Source organism: Festucalex cinctus, chromosome 5 (genome assembly GCF_051991245.1).
Source record: "Festucalex cinctus isolate MCC-2025b chromosome 5, RoL_Fcin_1.0, whole genome shotgun sequence".
Classification (NCBI taxonomy): domain Eukaryota; kingdom Metazoa; phylum Chordata; class Actinopteri; order Syngnathiformes; family Syngnathidae; genus Festucalex; species Festucalex cinctus.
This window is the reverse complement of record NC_135415.1, coordinates 6,688,873-6,705,613: the sequence shown is the minus strand read 5'-3', so window position 1 is coordinate 6,705,613 and position 16,741 is coordinate 6,688,873. Positions and strand designations below refer to the sequence as shown.

The 16,741-nt window shown below is 39.4% G+C and overlaps 2 protein-coding genes across 3 annotated transcripts; one reads left to right on the top strand and one right to left on the bottom strand.

Moving 5' to 3' along the window:
• Positions 1–5,805: 5,805 nt before the first annotated feature.
• vgll4l (vestigial like 4 like) lies at positions 5,806–12,552 on the bottom strand. 2 transcript variants are annotated; one of them, XM_077522978.1, is made up of 5 exons: positions 12,115–12,552; positions 10,890–11,010; positions 10,537–10,804; positions 7,762–7,843; positions 5,806–7,658 (listed from the first exon to the last, which is right to left on the bottom strand). In XM_077522978.1, exons 1-5 carry the CDS (start codon positions 12,179–12,181, stop codon positions 7,360–7,362), a joined length of 837 nt encoding a protein of 278 aa, XP_077379104.1. In that variant the 5' UTR covers positions 12,182–12,552; the 3' UTR covers positions 5,806–7,359. The 2 variants fall into 2 exon arrangements, with proteins under 2 accessions (XP_077379104.1, XP_077379103.1); XM_077522977.1 differs by having other exon boundaries at positions 5,806–7,661; positions 12,115–12,550.
• Positions 12,553–13,843: 1,291 nt separating this feature from the next.
• On the top strand, positions 13,844–16,517 carry pxmp2 (peroxisomal membrane protein 2). Its single transcript, XM_077522098.1, has 5 exons — positions 13,844–14,313; positions 14,568–14,690; positions 15,321–15,483; positions 15,664–15,783; positions 15,972–16,517. Exons 1-5 carry the CDS (start codon positions 14,204–14,206, stop codon positions 16,038–16,040), a joined length of 585 nt encoding a protein of 194 aa, XP_077378224.1. The 5' UTR covers positions 13,844–14,203; the 3' UTR covers positions 16,041–16,517.
• The last annotated feature ends 224 nt before the right edge of the window (positions 16,518–16,741 follow it).

Here is a 16,741-nt window from a genome sequence, read left to right as displayed (position 1 = left end):
CGCCGGTGTTCGGGCGGATCGCTCCTCCGGCGTGCAGGTCGCCCGCCAGCGCCCCGGCGGCTGTGAGCGCGGGCTCGCACCCATCTTTTCTCATTCTGAGGCCTGCCTGAAATATTTCTAAGTCCCTCGCTGGCCGGAATTTTTTCTAAGTCTGACGCACGACCATTGAGTTGAATGGCTGGGCTACCAGGAGTGCCAATCCCCCATTGAGTTGAATGGGCCTCATTCATTTCAATGGGCTGGGTTACCAGGGGTACAATACCACCGGCCACCATCGGGGGGCGCTGCAGATAGGGAACCCTGTTCCCTATCTATACTCATCTTTTCTAATTCTGAGGCCTGCCCGAAATATTTCAAAGTCCCTCGCTGGCCTGATTTTTTTCTAAGTCTGACGCACGCAAAATATTTCAAAGTCTGACTTTGTTAAAAGTCGGCGGGGCCTCTCCGGCCGGTTGTATGTATGGAAGTGCGCGTGGAAAGTGGGACTGAGAAAAAATTCAGTGTCAGTCCCATCGAAAATGAATGGGGAAAAGTTGATCTTTAATATTAAATTGTGTGGGTACTGTAAGTAATATGGAATCAGACAATAAAATCTCCAAGAAGGCATGAATTTTTTCACCAAGTTGAAATTTGAATCGTGTAAATCGGAAGTATTATGCGGGAGTTGTTTGATTGCAAAAAGTGTGGAGAATAAAATGCTTTTATCTCTGAAAGTAGCCGCCGTCAAGCCCATTCTAAAAAAGAGAACACTGGATGTCTCCCTGCTAGCAAATTATAGACCAATCGCAAACCTTCCCTTCTTAACTAAAATATTTTAAAAAGTGGTTTTTAATCAACTCAGCAATTTCTTGAGCTTAAACGGACTTTTTGATCAATTCCAGTCAGGTTTCCGACCTCATCACAGTACAGAAACAGCTCTGATTAAAGTACTGAACGATATAAGATTGAGCACTGATGCAGGGAAGGTTTCGGTGCTCGTCTTGTTGGACCTCAGTGCAGCATTTGACATGATTGATCATAATATACTGTTAGACAGGCTGGAAACTTGGGTGGGATTAAATGGAACAGTCGTTAAATGGTTCAGGTCCTATTTGGAGGAAAGGAGTTACTTTGTGACTATTGGAAATTTTGAATCTGATCGAAAGGCCATGACATGTGGGGTCCCTCAAGGGTCAGTCCTTGGACCCCTGTTGTTCAGTCTGTATATGTTACCTTTGGGTCAAATGCTTCAGAACGCCGATGTTGACGATCATAGTTATGCAGATGACACACAACTGTATTTATCAATGTCCCCAAATGACAGCAGTTCTATTAACGTATTGTGTCATTCTCTAGAGCAAATTAACAACTGGATGAACCAAAATTTCCTTCAGCTGAACGAAAACAAAGCGGAGCTCATTGTTTTCGGCAATAAAGAAAAGAGGATTGCTGTTAAAAAAAAACAGCTTGAGTCACTGTCTTTAGAAACTAAAGACCAAGTTTGAAATCTTGGGGTACTAATAGACTCAGACCTGACCTTCAGCAATCATATTAAATTCATCACTAAAACAGCATTTTACCAGCTGAAAAACATATCCAGACTGAAGGACTGCATGCTTCAAGCAGACCAAGAGAAGCTTACCCATGCTTTTATCTCCAGCAGAATAGATTACTGTAACGGTCTTCTGACTGGACTCTCTCAAAAGAACATGAGACAATTGCAGCTCATTCAGAAAGCTGCAGCTCGAGTTTCGACCAAAACAAAGAGATCAGAACATATTACTCCAGTACTTAAGGATTTACACTGGCTCCCAGTCAGCTGTAGAATCGATTTTAAAGTTCTGCTACTCGTCTATAAATCACTCAGTGGTTTAGGTCCTGAATATATCCAAGAAATGCTGATTGAGTACAAACCCAGCAGGGCTCTGAGATCTACAGACTTGGGCCAACTAGTGGAACCCAGAGTTCGAAGCAAACATGGTGAAGCTGCATTTAGCTATTATGCTGCACACAGATGGAATAGGCTACCAACAGAAGTGAAGTCAGCCCCGAGTGTAAATGCTTTTAAATCCAGGTTAAAAACTTTGCTTTTTTCTTATACCTTTGATTAGGGACTTTTAAACAGCTTTAATTTAGTGTTTTTTATTATTTTAAACTTCCTTATGTTAAATGTTTTAAAGTTTGTTGAATAATCTTTTAAGATTGTTATTGTATGTTCTTTTTAGTAAATTTTGTAACTGATTTTCATTTATTTGTCTTCCTCTGAATGTTAGCTACTGTTTCTTGATGCTTATGTGTTGTCTTTTCCTTGTGTAAAGCACATTGAGTTGCCTTGTGTATGAAATGTGCTATACAAATAAACTTGCCTTGCCTTGCCTTGCCTTGCCTATAATAAAAAGTATAATAATAAAGAATACGAATAACATATACCGAATAACATAACAACAACAATAAACACAACAACAGCCACAACAACAACCACAAACACAACCACAAAAACAACTACAACCACAACACAACACAACACAACACAACACAACACAACACAACACAACACAACACAACAACAACAACAACAACAACAACAACCAGATGTATCGCTATTAAAATGCCGCCAGCACGGCAATTTGGAAAGTTTGTGCTTCAATGGAAATGAGGCTGTGGTCAAATTAACACTATTTGGGTTACACTTAGCTTCCACTCTAACACTTGAGGATTTTTTATTTTTATTTTTTTATCCTAACAGTGTTCTAATAACACTGTTTTCACCAGACTTCATCGATAACTAGAAATCTAACACTGACAGATTTGCTGTGTAAGTAAAAGCACAACTGTAGTGTTATCTGTCTCAGCAGTTAGGGTGGGGGGGTGGGGGTGGGGGCAGAGAAGGGTGGTGTTTGATCAGGTCATGCTTCTGACTTCAGTAAGCAGAACGTCCTTGAATTAATACCAAGAACAGCAGCAACAAGCCCAATAGCCTTAAAATAGGCATCAGGTGACATTTTACTTGATTGATGATTTTAAGTCATATGGAGTACTGTACGGCACGGTAGTCGAGTGGTTACCACGTCCGCTTCCCAGTTCTGAGGTCACCGGTTCGAGTCCAGGCTCGGACCTTCCTGGGTGGAGTTTGCATGTTCTCCCCGTGCCCGCGTGGGTCTTCTCCGGGTACTCCGGTCTGCTCCCACATTCCAAAGACATGCATGGCAGGTTAATTGGACGTTCCGAATTGTCCCTAGGTGTGCGTGTGAGTGTGGATGGTTGTTCGTCTCTGTGTGCCCTGCGATTGGTTGGCAACCAGTCCAGGGTGTCCCCCGCCTACTACCCAGAGCCAGCTGAGATAGGCGCCAGCAGCCCCCGCGACCCTTGTGAGGAATAAGCGGTCAAGAAAATGGATGGATGGATGGCCATATACCAGCAGTGGCTATGCCTGCACTGTTACAAGGTGCCTGCCTGGTCTACAGTTTATATACTGAGCAGGTTGAGTGGACGCCTTTTCATTGTGGTCATGAGACTTATGCTGCCCATGGCTAATTTTCTGCCTGTTTGTTTTCATGGCAAAAAAAAAAAAAAAAAAAAATGACAGTGCTTTCAGAAATTTCTGAAGAAAGGATCACATAACCCCAAATCTACAATTTATTTCACATCATTGAGAGTTATATTTGAAAATACTCAAACTATATCAGCATTGAACAATATGGTTAATCTTGGCTGATCTTGACAAGAATAAATCTACAAAATCATTTATTCAATTATTCTGTCATTGTACCAGGAGAATATTTAGTTTCCCCCTTACATCATAGGAAGTATGCACTGTTATAATAAATATCTATCCTATCGCAGAGTATTTTATAATAGACTGAACAGTCAACTAATGCATGCATAGGTGATTGATTGATGTATGTGTTCCCATTCAAAGAGCAAAGCCATAACAAAATGTGTTAATGTTCAACCTGTTATGAACCCGTTAATGGCTCTTACAGAAAAAAATGTACTCAAACTGATTGTTTGTCAGCAAAATTGACTTGTTTCTGAAAGGCTAACAGAGCGTCCAAATCTGCTGATAGCTTTGTCCTTATTACTCATTTATTTAGTGCCTGTTAGCGATGTAATAAATTAGCTAGAGCCGTTTGATAATTCATAGAGGATGTGACCTTTTCTAATGGTGCTGATTCTCAACTGAGGCGGACACTTTTGACAGTTAATGTGTATTCAGATAATTATTTTAAGCCATTTTGAACAATATTTTAGCACAAAAGTAAGTAATAATAGTAAATTATGGAACATTATATATACCTCTAGATTTTTCCTGCGTAAATAACCTGTTTGCCTCATGCAAATATTACATCTCTACTTATTTATTCTACTCAACTCTTTATTTTCATGGTTGAGTTTGCTTGGTTTTCATTTTATAAGTCACTCAAAGTTATATTCATTCCTCATTGGTAATTGTGTTTCTTGGCAGATTTGATATTCTGACAGCTGGAGATGTTATGTGATTTACTGACATTATCGTAGTCATACTTTCCTTAAATTTGGCTAATTTCCTTGGGGTTAGACACTTAAATGTAATTGCCACTGTCTGAGCTATGCTCTTGTAAACATTATTTTGGGCTGTGTGTAGCCCGTAGTCAGTATTGTGACCCGTTTTGGGCTTTTTGGTGGTCCTGACCAAGCCATTTCAAAATAAAATACTGCCTACATATTTTAATATGGTATAAAAATATAATCCTTTGTTGCTGCTCAGTGAAAATACAATGCGCATTTGTTTTTACAGCAGCGTGAGAATATGATTTTCTGCCATTCTCATGACTGCTTCGTTTTGAGTGCACATACAGTTTAAATGCCTTATTCAGTCTTCCAAAGTTCGGTATTAAAGATAATGCTTACTGTATAGATACAGTTGGGTTTTGATCATTTACCTACCAATATACACTCACTAGACATATTAGATACACCTGCATGGTCCACTGTCAGCGAAGTATCGTTTTTAATCTTCGTTCGTCACGTTGTTGTTATTAATGCAATCGCCTCTAGATGGTGCTAGAGGCCAAACTCATCATCCCCAGGCAATTCATGCTCCTGGTAGACAAAAGTTACCAGTTATATAACATTTAAAGAAAAGCAGCAGTCCTCGATTCAATCCTTCATGTTGTATGTGCAAAAGTATAGTGTTATTTTAGGCATGACATTTAGATTTAAACATGTCACTCCTTAAACTGTGATATATTCTTGGTGTGATATATTCTTGGTGTTTTGTGGTGTGTTTGAGTTCGATGTTTAGTCTACTTATTTATGAATGTATTTCTTTATTCACTTGCCTACTTCTTAATTTACTGATGTAAAATGTATTTAATTGTAAAAAAAAATAAAAATAAAAAATAAAAACGTATACGCACTTCAAAATGTTTGCTTTGTTCTCGTTTTGTTACCTTATTCTTTACTGCACAACCGATATTTATGTTTATGTGCAGCACTTTGTATACAGCAATGCTTGTTCTTAAAGCACTTTATAGAGTTGAGTTACTTCTTCAATTATTCCAAAACATTTATCGAGTAGCAGTTAAGTAATAGTAAACCTTTTGAACATGGTCATATTTAAGGCCAGACAAGATAGGGCATGCAAATAAGTAACTGAAGCGCTCGGCTGGTTCTCAAGCCCAACCCTTCCATTCCCCGCATCCCTCCCTCCTATCCCTTGCCAAACAGGATCTGTAGGATCTCACAGTCATTTTCTCAGGAGACAGGAATGTCAGAACACAAGGTCTTATGCATGCTTCCACACGCAGGCTACATTCCCTCATATTTACAGTAAAAAGTCCGGAGTGAGTTGTTCACCCATCAATTTAATTTCCACTTTGTGTGTGGCAACACCTCTCTCTGTAAAACACCATGTGTGCACCGGACGTGTCCCAGACAAATACCTGACTCATTGCACTTGTCTGGTGCAATGCCCTTCCCAGTTTTAACAAGATCATAACACTCACATTCCAAAGAAAGTTTTTTGCTCGATATTTTTTGTCCATTAAAAAACAAATTAATTAGCCTGCTGTAAATAAGAGGACCTCGGTCCTTACAAAAGAAAAAAAATATTTAACATTTTTAATATTCCAAACTTGTCAAGGTCTCGAATAACAAATGTAATTACAACAGTACACATCAAATGCCAGGTAAACCATGAAATGAAATGAATATAAATATAAAGCTATGAAATGCAGTGTGACAGGAAACTACGGAGCCCCTAAGGCAGGGGTCTCCAAGTTGGGTCCTCGAGAGCCCCTATCCAGCCTGTTTTCCATGTGTCCGTCCTTCAGCACAGCTGAATCTAATGATCAGCTAATCATCAAGCTTTGCAGAAGCCTGACAACGATCCCAATCATGAATCAGGTGTGTTAGTGGAGAGAAACATGGAAAACATGTTTGTTTGAAAACATGTCAAAAATATGGGTTCTCGAGGACCCAACTTGGAGACCCCTGCCCGAAGGTAACATGGTAGAAAAAAAACAAACGTTTACGCGTTCCCTCGCAAAATTTGCGAGAACGTATTGTTGTTGTTGTTTTTTTGTTGTTGTTGTATTTTTCGAGAGGACGCAAATTTTTATTTTTACAACGTGTCGGTGTACTTCCGGGCCCTCATCATTTTTCGTCACACGGAAGATGACCCGGAAGTACATTAACTCGCAAAGATTACGAGATAACACAAATTGCGTTCCCTCGGAATGATTGAGAGATAACGCAAAAAAAAAATTTCGCGAGAGGACGCAATTTATTTATTTTTTAACAAATCGGTGTACTTCCGGGTAATCGTCGCTTTTGGTCACATGGAAAATGATCCGGAAGTACATTAACTCACAAAGATTGCGAGATAACACAAAGATTGCGAGATAACACAAAGATTGCGTTCCCTCGGAATGATTGCGAACTTTTTTTTGCGATGGGACCCATTTTGTCTTGTTTTTTTTTTTTTTTGTTTTTGTTTTTTTTACGAATCGATGTACTTCCTGGTCCCCGTCGCTTTTGGTCACATGGAAGATGGCCAGGAAGTTAAAAAACAAAAAAAAACAAAAACGTGTGCGTTATCTCGTAATTTTTGCGATAGGTTTTTTGCGGGGGAACACTATTTTTTATTTTTTTTCGCCTACCATGTCACCTTCGGGGTTCCGAAATATGAAGGAATAATTTGACGATTCTTCAGTCAAACCAGCGGAAGAAAGAAATGTAACAAGACATTGATGCTACAATGGTCTGCATCAGTGAAGGCACACAGTGGTCCAATCTCACATCACCCCATTATAAACTGTCCACTGGTCAACAAGCGGCTTGGAAAACTTGGTGTGTTAAAAGTCAATTCCTTGCCAAGGTCAGAGGTCATTTTTTGAGTTAATTTACGGACCAATGGCTGGAGGCTGGTGGCGATTTGCTTGTGGATTCTTTCATGGGTGGATGCGGGCTTTGCACGTAGGCTGGTGAGTGAGAAATGCTCGGACTGCTGGGTGGAGTAGATGAGCAGGAGGAAGACTTGGACTTAATCTGCAGCCACTTATCTCCCAAGGCTTTGGCGAAGTGGTCGTCCACCGACACGCTGATCGAGAGCTGCTGAGAGTGAGTCTTCTGGTAATTTGCTCCGAGGCTCCTCTGGAAATGCTCCTCAACCACGTGGCCGTAATTGCATTTGGGGACTACTGAAAAGGAAAACACGTGAAAATTAGTGGGTTGGTGAGAGGATTTCATTTATTTATTTATTTATTTATTTAAATCAGTTGTATGGAAAGTGAGACACACCTGATGAGTGACGCTGTTGGACATCGCAGCTTACGGTGGGCTTTCTTAGCGAAGAGGCACAAGTGATCACAGACGGACGCATCTGAAAAATAAAAGTTTGGACAAGGTTATTTAAAAATTGAATGTCAGCGTGACATCCCTGCCTAGGCATTGAAAAAAAAACAGACAAATTTGAAACTGTTTATTTTGCAAATAAATTAAGAAATGAATTATATATGTATTTGTATTATATTTGGGGATTGGTACCGTATTTGACGATGTAAAACATACCATTTTTTTGTTACAAAATATCATCATTGTAAAAAAAAAAAAAAAAAAAGTAAAGTATTTTCACTCAGAAATTCTAAGTAAATTTAAAGGGATACTTGACTCAATGAGCCATTTTCAGCAGTAAAAAGTTAATATTTTCATGTACAATTAATACCTTTAAAAACAAATTTTTACACTTACTGTCAACTGAAGATGACATCACCTGTGCTGAGGAAGTAGGTAACGAGCAATCATGGCTCACGTAACAACCAATCATGGCTCAAGTCAACAAACTGAGCCATGATTCAGTTGACAGCAAGTATAAAAAAATATATATTTTTTAAAGGTATTAATTGTACATGAAAAATACTGGTTATTAAATTCATCATTCTGGACAAAATATTAACTTTTTACTGCTGAAAATGTCTCAATGAGTCAAGTATCCCTTTTAATGCCGATGTCAGACTACACGAAAACAGTCCGATTTTAGCCCGACCGACGTGTCGCGGACAAACGGGGCATGTCGTAAAGGATTTTGGGTTGTCTTGACGTAGCGTCGCCCGTGTAATGTGACACGTTCAACGACTGGTCGCCTGTTGTCCGGGACGGTTCACGACCATCACGACGAAAGTCTATTTTTGCTCGTCTTGACGCATAATGTGACATACCTACGTCGTCGTCCGTCCGTTTGGTTCCACAGCATTGACCAATAGAGTGGGAGCGAAACGTCAATCACACACTGAACAGCATTAGCTCTTTTTATTAGCATTTTTATTTTATTTTATTAGCATTTGTTTATTTATTCGTTTATGTATTTATTTATTTATCCCCTGGATATTTCATGGGATGGGGCCAGGCAGGTGCATCTCGAGGGGAAAAAAAAAAAAAAAGCGCCCCGCTGCAGCGCTCCGGCTGCATGGAGCGCGCACGCATCCGTGCGACCCGTCAGGCAAGGGCGATATGAAGAGAGGACCAAAATATATTGTGACTGTTGTTCTAATAATTTCAGAGATTTGGGCATATGAGTAGGGATGGGCACATATTTAGTGAAGATCGATCACATTTTCATATAGTCGGGCAAGGCCTCGCCGCCTTAACTGTCACCCGCTCTCACTTGAAAGTTTTTTCCCCCCCTCGGAGTGAGTGGCGTACTATCCAATGTACCGCACTAAAACAAATCAAATATGAATAAATGAAGCAGTAAAAAATACTCAACATAATATTTCAGTGTTTGATAAAATAATAAAACAAGATGTCATCCCCGGCGCATATAGGCCTAAATAAATTAAAATACAGTGTTGGCTACTAAATCATATTTTAAACACTATTGCGGAGCAGGGAGGCCCTGTCCTTGCCTCTTTTTTTGTTGTTGTTTTTTTTGTCCCACCTCACCGACAAACAGTGGCTGACGCGTCTCTCTTGGCAAGACAACACACGATGATCGGCAGGTGTCTTGTCGCGTTCAGACGTGTAGTGACTACAAGCCCCGTCCACGACACAGAGCGAATTTGTCGGGTAATGTGACAGCGCAACTGTCGTGTAAGACAAAAAAATCGCGTAGTCTGACATTGGCATAAGTACTAAGTACATTTGACAAGTTAATTGAAAAAAATATATATAATAATAAACTCAAATATTGATGAACGAATTCATGACCACCAGCTTGAGAGACAAGCGCTCTACCACATGAGCCATGCCGCTCCTGATATGCGTTAGTATATTTCAGGAGTCATGTGGAATCCTCAAAACTCTAAGTGCTGGTCTTATCAATGCAGTATGACAGCAAACAAGGGTGGCATGGCTCATGTGATAGAGTGAAGGACATGCATTTGTTCCTCAATACTTGAGTTAAATTTTAAAAAATAAACCAGTAAAATGTACTCAATACCTCCTTTGTTAAATGTACTTAGAATTTTTGAGTGATTTTTTTTTTCTATGTTTAAAAAAAATAATTTATATATATATGTATATATATATATATATATATATATATATATATATATATATATATATATATATATATATATATATATATATATATATATATATATATATATATATATATATATATATAATTTTTACAGTAAATTCACACATTTTTGACCTTGAAATTGCCATTCAGTTAGTGTTAAAATCTCAGAAATAAACCTTTCAAAATAGTGTATGGATTGAACATGGAAAGAAAACGATTTGGGAAAACTGCTTGAACTGGTTTGCCAACAGAGGACGGATCCCACCCGCAGTCCATAAACAGGTCAAAGTGAGAACAGTTTGTTTGGTCTTGTTGATGGCATTCCTTCCCTCCATTGCTCACATTTTCTTCTCCAATCTGGCTAGGTTGCATAGCTGGGACAAGCTAGGACCTGCTTGTGTACAGCTGGATTCACTGACTGCACATGATGTACCGCAATGGTGGTTAGCCTGCAGCTACACTGACACTACAAAGGCACAAACTGTATTCGGTAACACCCTAATTGACGTTGAAATATGATTTCTTCTTGTTGTTTTCCCCCCAAAAAACATTACCTGGATCTGACGTGTGTTGGCATTTTTAGTCTTCTCTTCTGTGCTCTCTAGTTCCTTTCTGGGTTTCTTGATGAGAGCAAGAGGTTCATCCATGACTGGGGTGTAGTACACATGAGAGGGCAGAGGGCTAGTTGGGCTTGGTGTTGGGCTCCAGTTGGAAGTGGGACTTTGAGGGTTATTAAACACGACTGCTGATGGTACCGGCGCGGGTACGGTTGCTGTTCTCTGCACAGTTTTACCATTGCTTCTACTCAGGACCCGTTCGCGCCTGAAATAAACAAACATGAAAGGTGATATTACAAGGAAGAATGTAGAAATAAAAGTGTGAGCTTGATTATAAGCAGTACACCAACCTTTCCTCCAAGGTGAGACATCTTTCATGGCTACGTTTGCGTTTAGGGTACACCGTCGTGGTCCGAGTTCGCTCATTTGTCATATGTCTGAATCGGTCTTCACTTCTCAGATGAGGCTGACCTGAAGAAAAGGAAGAATGGGAGTCTTTTATACACTTTGTGTTGTTCATTTGCTAAAACAAAGTCAAAATTGTGACAGATCAATTGTAGGACTAATTAATTTGACTGCTTGTTTGGATTCTCGTGTGAAAACGTTCTTTATTTTCGCGGGCTCAGCGTTAATTGCAAACTCCGTTAAGTTGCAAAACTCGATGGACCTGATCTGTGAGCGTTACAACACGACACAGCTGATTCAATGCTAACGGTAAATGTTGTTTTTCTGCGTAATGCTGGCATTTGTCCTGGTCACACCTTCAAATGGGGGGAATCAACACATTTTGTAATGATGGAGAAACACACGGTTTGGTCATGGATTGAATTTCAGCTGACACACATGGTGAAACATAGTGATAATTGCTAAATATATTTTGTTTAGTCATGTTTGTATTTGAGAATTAGTTCTCAAACATTTTTACATGGTTAAATAAAAATATATAAATACTACAAGTGTATTCAGTTAGCCCTCATATTCCGAAATGACCCGCACAGTAAATCACAGAATGCGTATTGAGACTTTTTGAGGGTTTTCTTACTATGTATACTGGTTAGTTGGCACCTTCAAATACACATTGATGTCAAGTACCTTCAACTCTTATTCAAATCACTCAGTTAATGCGTCAAAAGAAAATCAGCTTGCCATGATTCAAATACAATGGTCGAGATGAGCTATTTTGCATTGTATAAAACGCCTGTTGGTGCTCACTACACCTGTGAGCTACTCCTAGTCATTGTGGAGGGAGTGGGTGGGGGCAGGTTTAACCACACCTATGCTGATTTTCTACAGCCTCGGGCATGGATATTTTCCCTCATTAGGAAAGGAATATGGTGCATTATCCTTTCATTTGTACTTTAAATGAAGACTAATCACAAAAACATGATTCAGGCTCAGTATGACAACACTGATAGCATTTAAGCTAAGACATTTGGTTAATTATTTTTCAGTTAACGACAAATGAATAAAACAATAAAATGATGTCTGTGATGATCATGTTAAAATGATTCAGCTCAAACATTTACATTATCAACTCAAAAATTTAAAAGCAAAAAAACATAAAACAAATCTTACCCTCTAAAATGTAGACTTTGAAGCCGCTGCTCATACGAGTAATGTAGTGGAAGTTTGCCACAGCCATTTTTTTTTTCCAAGTTCAGTCCAAAATGGCAAAGTGCTGGACACAATGAGCCTCAGTGGTGGACGGTGTTGGAGAAGGTAAATGAGATTGTGTCTCTGCGCTCGCAGTCAGGTAACGTATCAAGTGAGTGCAAACACCAGATGAGGCTTCCCAGGGATACATTCCCTGCATTCCGATTGGCTACTGAGAGAGCCAATCAAAGGCTCTTCATTACACCGTATTGTTGTTGTCCTTCAGGAGGAATGCAGGCACAGGTTGAAGTTTGGGACGCAAACTCACGCTGGTAAATGTCATAAGTGCTGATGTTTATATCAGCATTAGTATGCAAACTTTTCTGCACATTACTCTTGTGAATCTTTTCATTTCTCCTTGGGGCATGAAGATAGTGAACTAAAGTTGATTTTTTTTTTTTTTTTTTTTTTTTTATTCAACACTCCCCCCCCCCCCCCCCCCCAGCACCTGCATCCCTACTCCACCTCCAGCACCATCTACACCCCCTCCCCTCCTGACTGCAATCTCACCAAACAGCATTTTTTCGTGTGGTGAGCCCACCGGCGTACCAAGCCCTCCTACAACCTGCCCATACACGCATACATCTGCAATGTGCCACACTGCTAATCCACAATCTTTTGTCCCTGGCCACACAAAGACTCCCAAGTCCTGGAAATTTTAGTCCTACATGAGGACAAACTGAGCAATGCCGATTCTTTGTAACACCTAGAATGTAAAAGTACAACAGTGCTATTATGCTATATGTGTTATGTATTTTATTCAAACAGTTGCTCAGCAACATTTGGTCAAAAAGCTGCTCATTCATGCCTGGAAGTAAATCCATGCAACATGATGGATTACGTCTAGCTCAATAGCGCCACGCTTAGGTACTTTTACAATACCGCCGGGGGCACCTGGTCGGTGGTGATGTAGTTCTACCCTAACATATATCCATAAACTTGAACAACTGCCTGAGTATCTTTTCCTGAGAATCATTAGTCCATAGCAGCTGTGTTACACAACTTTTTTGGAGGCAAAAACAAGGGTCATATTCTACAGTAAAACAAACAAACAAACAAACAAACAAACACATCTAATGTTCACCCAAGTCACGTGACATAACTAAAATAATGATTACTCTATCTAACTCCATCCATCCATTTTCTTGGAGCACCCAATTAACCTGCCATGCATGTCTTTGGAATGTGGGAGGAGACCGGAGTACCCGGAGAAGACCCACGCGGGTACGGGGAGAACATGCAAACTCCACCCAGGAAGGCCGGAGCCTGGACTCGACCCGGAGTCCTCAGAATTGAGAGGCGGACGTGCTAACCACCGTGAAGCCCTATCTAGCTCATCAGTGTAAAATGTGGACCTGTATAGTTGAACACAAAGCTTGTTCTATTGTCTTAATTGTTATAGGATAACGCTGGCGAACGGACTAAAGTCGTGTGCATTCCCCATTCTTTTGAATGGCTTGGCTATCAGGGGCGCGAACCGGCTGCAGTCCGGCCAGGGTTAGTGGATGCGTGCGTGAGCTTGATTGTGCGGCTGTGCGCATCAAATCAGTTCAAATCCAGTGCAGTCTTCCATTTCGTCAGGAGAGGGCACTATCGCAGAAGCCACAATAACTGAAGATATTTTCGAAGCAATTCATCCCCAAGTGGCTGGGTTCGGTCACCATCTTCGGTGCTTCACAAAAGCTTTAGCTTAAAAGCCAGGGCACCCCCAATTGCATTCACTTTAGTGGCTACTCTGGCGAGTTGCATTTTTATTTATTTTAATTTGTTTCCAAATATGGTTAACGTATTAATACCGGACACAGAAAAAAAAGGCTTTCTAACGCCTTTTTACACGCAAAACGAAAACTCGTCCACTGGGTGAATACTTCCGGTAATGTATGATGACGTACAAAAGCAGTGGTGACGTTGCGACGTCAACCGGAAGCGTTTAAGGTGCCCCGAAGCGAAGTTCGGACCATGTTTATTGTTTAAATATTTTTTGAAAAATCACGTAGCAGAAGACGTGACAATGCCCGTGCAAAGTTTGCCTCTTCGGGACGCGCCGATTCAGTATCGTTTACTTCATCAGTATCTATTTCTTCTGAAGAAATACCCCATTCTGACTAAATCTATAACAAGGTTCGTAGTTGTGGACTTTGACATGTTTGCTTTGCTGCTGCTCTGCAGCCAGTTTTCTGTGTCCTCAGTTGACAGACACTCGTTTTCTAAACTTTGCTTAGGTTATCAATTTTAAGTTGAAGCTTGCATTGATCGATTCGTCTCTCTTCAGCCAATCAGCTTCTGCTTGAACCTTTCATACATTTCCTCCATGTCAAGTTTTTGACACCGACGCCTTTATTTATTGTTTTTGTGTTTGTCCTTGATATTTTCAGTGCCACCCTCTCAGCTTTGGGAAATCTTCTTTCTCAGATTTTGGAGGCAAGAAAAAAGTCCCAAAGTGATGCAAAAGCCAAAGAGATTGATACAGCTGGAGCGGCACGGTTTGCCATTTATGGGTGAGATGTTTTTTTTCCCCATTTTATTTTATTTTTAACGTACTTACAGTGGATGTAAAAAGTCTACACATCATTTTTTTTTAAATGCAGGTTTTTCTGTGATAAGTATGAGACAAACAATTTAAAAACATTTTCCACCATGAACGTTACTTACTGTATAGGCTAACAAAATAGTTCAAAAAGTCAGAGAGAAATACCAACAAATAATTGAAATAATGTGATTGCACAAGTGTGCACACCCTCTAACTGGGAATGTGGCTGCATTCAGAATAAACCACATAATGAATCATATTCAAACTCATGTAAAATAGAGTCAGCACACACCCGCCACTAAGATGGCTCTGATTAACCCCCCAGATGTTCTAGTCGGCTTTTCCTGTCTTACGTAGTACTTAATTGAGCTGTGACATAGCACATCTGCCTCACAGTTCTGGGTTAGACTCATTCTTCCTGCATGTGTGTTTTTGTTTAATATGTATAAAAAGTAGATAAGTGGTGTAGAAAACAAAATGATGAATGAACTGTAACATAACTATCCATTATTGGAGCAATTTAAAACAATATTAAAACATCAATATTCAACAATTATCAGCCATTTGGTGGCAGTCACTCTCTGCTATGTTGTCCCAGGTTGTTCATTACTGGACCAGTCAGTCATTACTTTTACCATCTGATGGAGCTGTGGATACCAACTACAGATCAGTACTGTCTCATCAAACGTCTCCTATTGGATCGCCTTGTTTTTTCTCCCGGCTTCCTGTTGATTTTCTACTTGGTGATGAACATCCTGGAGGTGGGTACCGGATGATGATGTGAGCCGATTAAGAAAAGTTCTCAGGTAAATGTTTGATGGAAAACCTCGAAGTTTTTGAACTTTAAACTTCACAGAGAGCTCACAAGTTGTTATGGATGCTAATTTATTTTAAAATGTGAAATAACTTAATAAGTAGCCCACGTTTGAATCTTTTCTCAGGCAAAAGGATCTGATGACTTTATAAAGAAGATTAAAGGAAGTTACTGGACTGCTCTAAAGATGAACTGGAAAGTTTGGACACCTTTCCAGTTCATTAACATCAACTTTGTGCCTCTTGAGGTAAGTACTTCCATGTATGGAAGTAAATCTGTGCCATCAGACTTCGACATTGAATTTATAACACTGAATTTTTACCGCCTTGAATTTTGTCGAAGTCTGATGGCACAGATTTACTTCCATACCCATGGCCTAATTTCACACACTGACATCTTTTTTTTGTCCGATCTTTGGTGTGTTTTCATTTTCAGTTCCGAGTGCTCTTTGCCAACGTGATTGCCTTATTTTGGTATGCTTACCTGGCAACGGTGAGGAAATGAAACATCACAAGGTTTTCAACTGAGGAAATGTGATTGTGAGTGCCAGAAAACTGAGATTCGAACTGCCAGCTGTCCAGCAGTTAACGGAGGTGGACAATAATTAACACTTCACAATGACTTTAACACTGATTTAATTTTGGATACTTGACTGATTTTGCAACAGAACAAAAGAAATGAGTGCTGTTTCTGTTTCTTATGATTATAATCACCATCATAACTGAATCGGTTTATTACTGAAAATACTCTAAATAATATAATGTACACATTTAAAAGATGAAATTTCAGTATCAATCTAAAATGCACTGTAATTAATAGATCCAAAATGTTACTCGTAAGTTGTTAGTGATGGATAAATGAACTTTCAAGAAGCACCTGTCGTATTTTATGCTTCCTCAAGATGGCACTGTTGGTTTAAAGATGCCCAGTGGTCTGCAACCTGCAGCTCTGGAGCCACATGTGGCTCTTTAGTCCTTCTGATCTCTTATATATATATATATATATATATATATATATATATATATATATATATATATATATATATATATATATATATATAAGTAAAAGGTAGAAATTCATAAAAATGGTTTTCATATTTATTTTAGATGGAATATGCTTTGCATTAATTTTTAATTTGAACAAAAATGAATAATTAAATATTCAAAAAAATGTCAGTCCAAATTTATAAGTTGTCAGAAAAAGAG